This window comes from Pristiophorus japonicus, chromosome 6 (assembly GCF_044704955.1).
Source record: "Pristiophorus japonicus isolate sPriJap1 chromosome 6, sPriJap1.hap1, whole genome shotgun sequence".
In the NCBI taxonomy this organism is placed as follows: domain Eukaryota; kingdom Metazoa; phylum Chordata; class Chondrichthyes; family Pristiophoridae; genus Pristiophorus; species Pristiophorus japonicus.
This window is the reverse complement of record NC_091982.1, coordinates 139,908,497-139,919,588: the sequence shown is the minus strand read 5'-3', so window position 1 is coordinate 139,919,588 and position 11,092 is coordinate 139,908,497. Positions and strand designations below refer to the sequence as shown.

Sequence of the window (11,092 nt, the reverse complement as noted above, 5' to 3'; positions counted from 1 at the left end):
CCCCTCTCTCTCTCACTGTTTCCCCACTCTCTCTCTCTCTCTCACTGTTTCCCCTCCCTCTCTCTCTCTCTCTCACTGTTCCCCTCACTCTCTCTCTCTCTCCACTTTTCCCTCTCTCTCTCTCACTGTTACCTCTCTCTCTCTCTCTCTCACTGTTTCCCTCTCTCTCTCTCTCACTGTTTCCATCTTTCTCTCACTCTCTCTCACTGCCCCCCCTCTCTCTTTCTCTCTCTCTCACTGTTTCCCCTCACACACGTCTCTCTCACTGTTTCCCCCTTTCTCTCTCTCTCTCACTGTTCCCCCTTTCTCTCTCTCTCTCACTGTTTCCCCCTCACTCTCTCTCTCTTTCTCCCTGTTCCCCCTCCACACACTCTCTCTCTCTCTCACTGTTCCCCCTCACACTCTCTCTCTCTCACTGTTTCCCCCTCACTCTCTCTCTCTCTCTCTCTCTCTCTCTCACTGTCCCCCTCACACTCTCTCTCTCACTGTTTCTCCCTCACTCTCTCTCTCTCACTGTTCCCCCTCACACACTCTCTTTCTCACTGTTTCCCCTCACTCTCTCTCTCTCTCTCTCTCTCACACTCTCTCGCTCTCTCTCTCACTGTTTCCCTCTCTCTCTCTCTCTGTTTCCCCTCTCTCTCTCTTTCCCCTCTCTCTCTCTCACTCTTTCCTCTCTCTCTCTCTCTCTCTCTCTCTCACTGTTTCCCCTTCTCTCTCTCTCTCTCAGTTTCCCGTCTCTCTCTCTCTCACTCTTTCCCCTCACTCTCCCACTCTCTCTCTCTCTCACTGTTACCCCTCTCTCTCTCTCTCTCTCTCTCTCACTCTTTCCCCTCACTCTCTCTCTCTCACTGTTCCCCCTCACACACACTCTCTCTCTCTCACTGTTCCCCCCTCTCTCTCTCTCACTGTTTCCCCTCACACTCTCTCTCTCTCACTGTTACCTCTCTCTCTCTCTCACTGTTTCCCCCTTTCTCTCTCTCTCTCTCTCACTGTTTCCCCTCCCTCTCTCTCTCTCTCACTGTTCCCCCTCACACACATTCTCTCTCTCACTGTTTCCCCTCTCTCTCTCTCTCACTGTTTCCCCTCCCTCTCTTTCTCTCTCTCTCACTGTTCCCCCTCACACACATTCTCTCTCTCTCACTGTTTCCCCTCTCTCTCTCTCACACAGTTTCCCCTCACACACTCTCTCTCTCTCACTGTTTCCCCCTTTCTCTCTCTCTCACTGTTTCCCCCTTCTCTCTCTCTCTCTCACTGTTTCCCCCCTCACTCTCTCACTCACTGTTCCCCCTCACACACTCTCTCTCTCTCACTGTTTCCCCCCTCACTCTCTCTCTCTCTCTCACTGTTCCCCCTCACACTCTCTCTCTCATTGTTCTCCCTCACACTCTCTCTCACTGTTTCCCCTCTCTCTCTCTCTCTGTTTCCCCCCTCTCTCTCTCTCACTGTTCCCCTCTCTCTCTCATTGTTTCCCCTCCCTCTCTCTCTCTCTCTCTCTCTCTCTCACTGTTCCCCCTCACTCTCTCTATTTCCCCTCTCTCTCTCTCATTGTTACCTCTCTCTCTCTCTCTCTCTCTCTCTCTGTCACTGTTTCCCCTTTCTCTCACTCTCTCTCACTGCCCCCCCTCTCTCTTTCTCTCTCTCTCACTGTTTCCCCTCACACACTCTCTCTCTCACTGTTTCCCCTTTTCTCTCTCTCTCTCACTGTTTCCCCCTTTCTCTCTCTCTCTCACTGTTTCCCCCCTCACTCTCTCTCTCTTTCTCACTGTTCCCCCTCACACACTCTCTCTCTCTCTCACTGTTCCCCCTCACACTCTCTCTCTCTCTCACTGTTTCCCCCCTCACTCTCTTTCTCTCTCTCTCTCTCACTGTTCCCCCTCACACTCGCTCTCTCACTGTTCTCCCTCACACTCTCTCTCTCTCACTGTTCCCCCTCACACACTCTCTTTCTCACTGTTTCCCCTCACTCTCTCTCTCTCTCTCTCTCTCTCTCACACTCTCTCTCTCACTGTTTCCCCTCTCTCTCTGTTTCCCCTCTCTCTCTCTTTCCCCTCTCTCTCTCTCTCTCACTGTTTCCTCTCTCTCTCTCTCTCTCTCTCTCTCTCTGTTTCCCCCTTCTCTCTCTCTCACTGTTTCCCTTCACTCTCTCTCTCACTCTCTCTCTCTCCACTCTCACTGACGCTCACAGTTTCCTCTCAGGCGCGCTCTCACTATTAACCAGTCCAAAGTGAATCAGTACACAATATGCATTGTCTTTATTCTAGTCTCGCTTTGGATAGTTATACTCACCCAATATTGCTGTTTCTGTTGTTCTTATATATATTCATATATATAATATCTCCTAACTGTCTGTAGATCATCCCCTTTATCTCATCTCCACAGTTTCATCATAAGAAAATAGGAATTAGGACCAGGAGTAGGCCATTTGGCCCTTCGAGCCTGCTCTGCTATTCAATAAGATCATTTCTAATCTTATGACCTGAACTCCACTTTTCTGCCCGATCCCCATATCCCTTGATCCCCCATGATTCCAAAAATCTATCGATCTCAGCTTTGAATATGCTCAGCGATTCAGCATCTACAACCCTCTGGGACAAAGAATTCCAAAGATTCACCACCTTCTGAGTGAAGAAATTCCTCCTCATCTCAGTCTTAAATGACCACTCCTTATCCTGAGACTATGCCCCCTAGTTCTAGACTCTCTAGCCAGGGGAAACCATCCCACAACATCTACCCTGTCAATCCCCCTCAGAATGGGGGTCCTGCTATAATTGTACAGGGTATTGGTGAGGCCACACCTGGAGTACTGCGTACAATTTTGGTCTCCGTATTTAAGGAAGGATATACTTGCATTGGAGACAGTTCAGAGAAGGTTCACTAGGTTGATTCTGGAGATGAGGGGGTTGACTTATGTGGAAAGGTTGAGTAGGTTGGGTTATACTCATTAGAGTTCAGAAGAATGAGAGGTGATTTTATCGAAACATATAAGATAATGAGGGGGCTAGACAAGGTGGATGCAGAGAGGATATTTCCACTCATCGGAGAAACTAAAACTAGGGGACATAGTCTCAGAATAAGGGGCCACCCATTTAAAACTGAGACGAGGAAGAATTTCTTCTCTCAGAGGTTTGTAAATCTGTGGAATTCTCTGCCCCAGAAAGCTGTGGAGGCTGGGTCATTGAATATATTTAAGGCAAAGATAGACATATTTTTGAACGATAAGGCAGTGAAGGGTTAAGGGCAGCGGGCAGGGAAATGGAGCTGAGTCAAATGGAGGAGCAGGCTCGAGGGGCCAGGTGGCCTACGCCTGCCCCTATTTCTTTTGTTCTTATGTAATCCAATATGTTTCAAATAAATCCCCTCTCATTCTTCAAAATCTAGAGAGTATAGGCCCGTTCTACTCAATCTCTTGTCATAGGATAACCCTCTCATCCCAGGAATCAATCTAGTGAACCCTCGTTGCACTGTCTGTAAGGCAAGTATAACTTTCCTCAGATAAGGAGACCAAAACTGTACATGGTACTTCAGGTGTGGTCTCACCAAAGCCTTGTACAATTGTAACAAGACTTCCTTAGTCTTGTACTCCAACTCCCTTGCAATAAAGGCCAACATGCCATTTGCCTTCCTAATTGCTTGCTATACCTGCATACTAACTTGCTGTGATCCTTGTACAAGGACATCTAAATCTCTTTGAACACCAGCATTTAATAGTTGCTTACCATTTAAAAAATATTCTGTTTTTCTATTCTTCCTACCAATGTGAATAACTTCACATTTCCCCACAGTATACTCCATCAGTCTCCTGATTTCCCACTCACTTAACCTGTCTATATCTCTTTGCAGGCTCTCTGTGTCCTCCTCACAGCTTACTTTCCCACCTAGCTTTGTATCATCAGTAAACTTGGATACATTACACTTTGCCCCAGCATCCAAGTCATTAATATAGATTGTAAATAGTTGAGGCCCCAGTATTGATCCCTGCGGCACCCCACTAGTTACTGTTTCCCAACTGGAAAATGACCCATTTATCCCTACTCTTTGTTTTCTGTCCGTTAACCAATCCTCAATCCATGCTAATATATTACTCCTAATACCATGAGCCTTTTGCTTGCATAACAACCTTTTATGTGGTACCTTATCGAATGCCTTTTGGAAATCCAAATATATTACATCCACTGGTTCCCTCTTATCTACTCTGCTAGTTACATCCTCAAAAAACTCTTAATAAATTTGTTAAACACAATTTCCCTTTCATGAAACTATGTTGACTCTGTCTAATCATATAATTTTTTAAGTGTCAATGGCTCAGTTGGTAGCACCCTCGCCTCTGAGTCAGAAGGTTGAGGGTTCAAGTCCCACTCCAGGACTTGAGCTCAAAAATCTAGGCTGACACTCCAGTCTTTCAGATGAGACATTAAACTGAGGCCCCGTCTGCTCTCTCAGGTGAATGTAAAAGATCCCATGGCACTATTTCAAAGAAGGGCAGAGGAGTTATCCCCAGTGTCTTGGTCAATATTTATCCCTCAATCTACATCACTAAAATAGATTATCTGGTCATTATCACATTGCAGTTTGTGGGAGCTTGCTGTGTGCAAATTGGCTGCCGCATCTCCCACATCACAACAGTGACCACACTTTAAAAAAGTACTTAATTGGCTGTAAAGTCCGGTGGTCGTGAAAGGCATTATATAAATGCAAGTCTTTCTAAGTGCCCTGTTACCACTTCCTTAATAATGGAATCCAGCATTTTCCCGACAACTGATCTCAGGCTCACTGGCCTGTATATCCCTGTTTTCTCTCTTCCTACTTTCTTGAATAGCAGAGTTACATTTGCTACCTTCCAATCCGTGGGGACCATTCCAGAATCTTTGGTAGTCGGTAATGTCCAGTGAGGTCTGTACCATTTCCCTTCCCCTTAGTGTGAGCCTCAACTCCCACTAGCACCAAACCCTCACTACAATCAAAGTCTGCTGACTCACTATACACAGGCATTAATCAGAGAACATAACTGCTCTAGTCTACTTGTTGCTCCGTATTAAAGTCATACATTCTTATTTGTATATAACTGAATAATAACATAAAATCAAAGTATTAAGCAGCAAAATGTATGGGCATTAGGGAAGCACAGAAGTAGAGTTGTTGGAGTGTCGGACGTTGTCTGAATACAGGCTGAGGATTGGGGACTTGCAAAACTGAGGCACGGCAGCACCTCCACTTCTGGGGGGGTGTCATTTCAGTGTGATAAGTTTCCATTATAATTGTGGACATAGGAATTTAAAGTGATAAACTGTTGACACCAAAATGTGACGCATACATGACAACAGGAAGAACGCCTTTATAGATTACAAGGGCTGTATTAAGATTTTTAATGTATTATAGATTTCTTTTTAATCTCTAAAATTAATTACCTCCCCATCATGAGCCTCTTTTGTACTTCTGTGAAGATAAATTAATGTGTGGCAACAAAAGCTGAAATGGTGTCCCTATTTTAATGTTCCGCAGGTACTTGGGTGTACAAGTTGGGTACAATATCCTTGGCACACTGCTTTTATTGATCACTGGTTGGAAAGCGAGAAGGATGAGTGTACGTAAAGTTGCTGAGCAGAACATGGAAGCAGTATAAAGTTGCACAGAAGGTTGGCAGGAACTGACATGGTGCCATCTTACTCAATTGGCCAATTTACAAATAAATTTTTTTTTGCACCTGCGTCATTTACTTTAACAATACCTCAGTTAGCAGACTTGTACAGTGCGTTGATTAAATCAGAGAATTCAAGTGGTTAAAATGTCAACACGCAAGGACAACAGCTAGTGCAGTGCAAAGAACCCTCAATAAACAACAACAACAACTTGCATTTAACACAGTAAAAAGTCGCAAGACACTTCACAGGAGTGTTATCAACATGGTCTACAGGGCTGTAGTGATACTGCCCTCCTGTATGGCTCAGCAACGTGGATCGTGTACAGTAGACATCTCAAATCGCTGGAGAAATACCACCAACCATGTCTCCGCAAGATCCTATAAATTTCCTGGGAGGACAAACGCACCAACATTAGCATCCTCGACCAAACCAACATCCCCAGTATTGAAGCACTGACCACACCTGATCAGCTTCGCTTGGCAGGCCACATTGTCCGCATGCCTAACACAAGTCTCCCAAAGCAAGCGCTCTACTCGGAACTCCTTCGCGGCAAACGAACCTAAGCTGGGCAGAGGAAACGTTACAAGGACACCCTCAAAGCCTCCCTAATAAAGTGCAACATCCCCATCAACACCTGGGAGTCTCTGGCCAAAGACCACCCTAAGTGGAGGAAGTGCATCCGGGAGGGCGTGAGCACTTCGAGTCTCGTTACCGAGAGCATGCAGAAACCAAGCACAGGTAATGGAAGGAGCGTGCGGCAAACCAGTCCCACCCACCCTTTCCTTCAACCACTGTCTGTCCCACCTGTGACAAGAGACTGTGGCTCTCATATTGGACTGTTCAGTCGCCTAATAACTCATTATTAAAGTGGAAGCAAGTCTTCCTCAATTCCGAGAGACTGCCTATGATGATGGTCAAAAAAATTGACATCTAGTCGCTAAAGGAGATATCAGGACAGATGATCAAAGCTTGGTCAAAGAGGTAGGTTTTAAGGAGCTTTTTAAAGGAGAGAGTGCTAGAAAGGTGGACAGGTATAGGGAGGAAATTCCAGAGCCTAGGCAGCTGAAGACACTGTTGCCAATGGTGGAGCAATTAAAATCAGGAGTGTGCAAGAGGCCAGAATTGGAGGAGCGCAGAGATCTTGAAGAGTTGTAGGGCTGGAGGAGGTTACAGAGATAGGAAGGGATTTGAAAACAAGGATTAGAATTTTAAAACCGGGGCATTGCTGGACGAGGAGCCAAACTAGTTCGGCGAACAGAGGGCTAATGGGTGAAGGGGATCTGGTGCAAGTTAGGACATGGTCAACAGAGTATTGGATGAGCTCAAATTTATGCAGGGTAGAAAGAAGATGGTGGCCAGGAGAGCTTTGGAATAATCAATTCTAGAGATAACAAAGGCACAGATGAGGGTTTCAGCAGTAGATGAGCTGAGGCGGTGGCGAAAACAGGCGATGTTACGGAGGTGAAAATAGGCAGCCATGGTGATGGCGCGGTTGTCTATTCTGAAGATTGGGGTCAAATACGACACCGAGGTTGTGAACAGTCTGGTTCAGTCTCAGACAATGGTCAGGGGAACGGATTGAGTCAGGGAACGGAGTTTGTGGTGGGAACAATGGCTTCAGTCTTCCCAATATTTAGCTGGTGGAAATTCCAGTACTGGATGTGGGACATGCTGTCTGTCAATTTAGAGAGAATGGAGGGTTCGAGAGAGGTGGTGGTGAGGCAGAGCTGGGTGTCATCAGTGTACATGTGGAAACTGAAGTGTTTTTGCATGATGTCGTCATGTGGAAGTATGTAGAGGAGAAATAGGAAAGGACTAAGGATAGATCCTTGGGGAGTCCAGAGGCAACAAAGAAAATAAAGAAAGAGTGGTAATAAAGAAAAGAACATTTGTGTTTCTTTAAATGCAGTGCTGCAGGTTTGGAAAATTTCAACAAACGTAGTCTTAGTCACAAAGATTAAATGCATGCAAGGCATGTTATAATATTCCTTCAGGAATTGAGCATACAGATAACAACAACATATTTATATAGCACCTTTAACGTAGTAAAACATCCCAGGTGCTTCACAAGAGTGTTTTAAGACAAAATAAATAAATTTGACACCGAGCCACATAAGAAACATAGAAACATAGGAATTTACAGCGTAGAAGGAGACCATTTCGGCCCATCGTGTTCGCGCCGGCCGACTAAGAGCCACATGGCCCTCAGTCAACAGCCCTGAAGGTTACATATAAACCTATGAACAATGAACAATGGCAGAAAGGTAAAGAGCATCCAGCCCAACCAGTCCGCCCCACACAACTGTGACACCCCTTACACTAAAACATTCTACACTCCACCCCAACCGGAACCACGCGATCTCCTGGGAGAGGCAAAAAAACAGATAAAAACCCAGGCCAATTGGGGGGAAAAAATCTGGAAAAATTCCAATCCGTCCCAACCAGGCAATCAAAATTAGTCCAGGAGATCACCCTGGCCATATTCAATTTCCTGCAGTACATACCATCGTATCTGCGCTGGCCAACAAGAGGCTGTCCAGTCTAATCCCAATTACCAGCTCTAGGTCTGTAACCCTGCAGGTTACGGCACTTCAAGTGTCCATCCAAGCACCTTTCAAATGTGGTGAGGGTTTCTGCATCCACCATTCTTCCACACAGTGAGTTCCCGACCTCCACAACCCTCTGCGTGAAGAAGACCCCTCAAATCCCCTCTGTACCTTCCACCAACTGCTTTAAAACTATGTCCCCTCATAATTGACCCCTTCACCAAAGGAAATGGGCCCTTGCTATCCACTTTATCCAGGCCCCTCAGAATTTTATACACCTTAATGAGGTCTCCTCTTAGCCTCCTCTGTTCCAATGAGAACAAACCCAGCCTATCCAATCCTCATAGCTAAGCTTCTCCATTCCAGGCAGCATCCTAGTAAATCTCCTCTGCACCCTCTCTAGTACAATCACGTCCGTCCTATAATATGGTGACCAGAACTCCAGCTGTGGCCTAACCAGAGTATTATACCGTTTAAGCATAACCTCCCTGCTCTTGTACTCTATGGCTCAGCCAATAAAGGCAAGCATTCCTTATCCACCTGGCCTGCTACTTTCAGGGATCTGTGGACAAGCACTTCAAGGTCCCTTTGTTCATCTACACTTCTAAGTGGTCTACCATTTAATGTGTGTAACCTTTCCTTATTAGCCCTCCCCAAGTGCATTACCTCACACTTCTCCGAATTAAATTTCATTTTCCACTGCTCTGCCCATCTGATATCCTCCTGCAATCCATGACTTTCCTGTTCATTATCAACCACCCAGCCAATTTTAGTGTCATCTGCAAACTTCTTAATCATACTCCCTATATTCAAATCGAGATCTAAGAAGACATTACGGCAAATGACCAAAAGCTTGGTCAAAGGTAGGTTTTAAGGAGCATCTTAAAGGGGGAAAGAGAGGTGAAGAACTTTAGGAAGGGAGTTTCAGAACTTGGGACCCAGGCAACTGAAGGCACGGCCACCAATGGTTGAACGATTACAATCAGAGATGCTCAAGAGGGCAGAGTTAGAGGAGCGCAGATAAACCATGCAGTCGTTACATTCAAGGCTGAAGAGTACAGTAAGTTGTTGGGGCACTCGGTCATACCATTCATCGAAGTGAATCCAGGGAGAATATTGCGTTAGTTTGGAGAGTGGTGCATCTCTGAGAAGCTTGATCTAATTAAGGTGTTTAGTAATGTGGGAAAAAAAACATTTACAGCTGCATACAGGATGTGGAAATAAATGAGTGCAGCAAGAGAAGGTTTCCACAAAGAACTCTATGGAAAGGACTTCTCCAAAGTAAATCTTAAAAATTATCTGTTAGGCGAGCTGGGTAACAGGCCTGTTTAAAGTGAGAGAGGCAGTAACATCTTAGCTGAGCAACACAATGTCCGTCATGGCAAAATCTATCAGTCGCTTTATTTTGCAGTCTTTGATTAAACAAGAGAATGTGGTAGGAGAAGAAATATCTTGGCACAGTAAACACAAGAGGCAGATGTTTGTGTCAAGTAGTAACTATGGGCTCAATCTTCCCAAAGCTTTTTTTTGGCATACTTGAAGAGTTACGCCCAATTTTTTGGGGCCCAAGTAAGCCCAAAAAAAATGTTCTAAGTTTCCCCATTGGATTTCTTTATTTTGGTGTGGTGCAACCTGTCCTTTTGGGAGTGGAGCCTTGATCTGCGCCAAAAAGATCGGGCTGCCATGGTAACCAGGGGCACAATGCGAGCTGAGGCTGCAAAGTGAAACATACAGCCAGCTCCCAACACATTAAAAGAATTGAAAAGCGCATAGCACCAACTTACCTCCAACTCTGCCTGAAGGGCTTGCCGGTCCGGTCCCATTCTTGGTTCCCAGTCTCCCGGTCCGGCCCAATCCTCGTTCCCCGGTCCCATTCTCTCTCTCTCTCCTCTCCTCTATCTCTCTGTCTGAACCGGGGACCGAGAATGGGATTGGACTGTGTGTGTGAACAGGGGACCAAGAATGGGATTGGACTGTGTGTGTGAACAGGGGACCGAGAATGGGACCGGACTGTGTGTGTGAACAGGGGACCGAGAATGGGACCGGACTGTGTGTGTGAACAGGGGACCAAGAATGGGACCGGACAGCCTTCGGACGGGGTTGGGGGTAAGTTGCTCCTATGTGTTTTTCAATTATTTTAGTGTATGTCCAGGCACCTGTTGCGCCGATTTCCTTACCTGCACCAAGTTATTTAACTCTCCGCAAGGGTTTTCTGGAGAGGCAACATACGCTGGCCTAAGCAGAACTGGAGTAACTCTCAGCTGGCCAAACTTCCATAAATGGCCAGAATTGGCGCGGTGGCTGGTTATGCCCCCTCTGGCTGAAAAAAAACTGACCTAAAAAAATCGTAACTAACCAACTTACACTGGTGCAAATTGATTGGGGAAACTGTGGGGTTTCAACTTAGGCCAGAAAGAGCAGCCTGCTCCAAAAAAAACAGCGCAAATCACTGGGGAAAATTGAACCAATATTCGGAGAAAGAAGTTTTATTGTGTCTGTATCGCTCATTCTGTAGACACGCTTACTCGAATTGTACAGAAGGAATGCAAAAGGATTTATTGGCTTTAGTACTTCCTAAAGTGGTGGGACAGGTGATCAGGCTGTGTCTGTATGTAGCTGTGCCTTCTGTTTCTTTTGAATATAATCATTAAAAGATGCTGCTGTATTATACATGTCAATCATGTGTCAATCATTCAAAAGCACATATTGCTCCTAAATTCTATCACTGTTTCCAAGGGCCCCTCTTAAGTACCAATTTTAAGCTGACACATGGGAAAGTGAAAGAAACAAAAAGAGTTTGCAGGCTAACTAAATTATGCATATCTCAAATACAGTAACTAGCTGACCAAAACATGCCTCCGGCAGGTTTTGCCATTGTCCATTTGTACTACCAGTAGCCTGTTTCCT

General features: G+C 45.6%; 1 protein-coding gene across 1 annotated transcript in view; it reads left to right on the top strand.

Annotated features, from left to right (window-relative positions):
* LOC139265791 (solute carrier organic anion transporter family member 2A1-like) overlaps window positions 1-10,853 on the top strand; it is a 163,372-nt gene extending 152,519 nt beyond the window's left edge. The window contains exon 14 of the mRNA XM_070883220.1: window positions 5,500-10,853. Within this exon, the coding sequence (XP_070739321.1) occupies window positions 5,500-5,620 (121 nt within the window). The 3' untranslated portion in view covers window positions 5,621-10,853. The remainder of the gene's footprint in view (window positions 1-5,499) is intronic.
* Window positions 10,854-11,092: the final 239 nt, after the last annotated feature.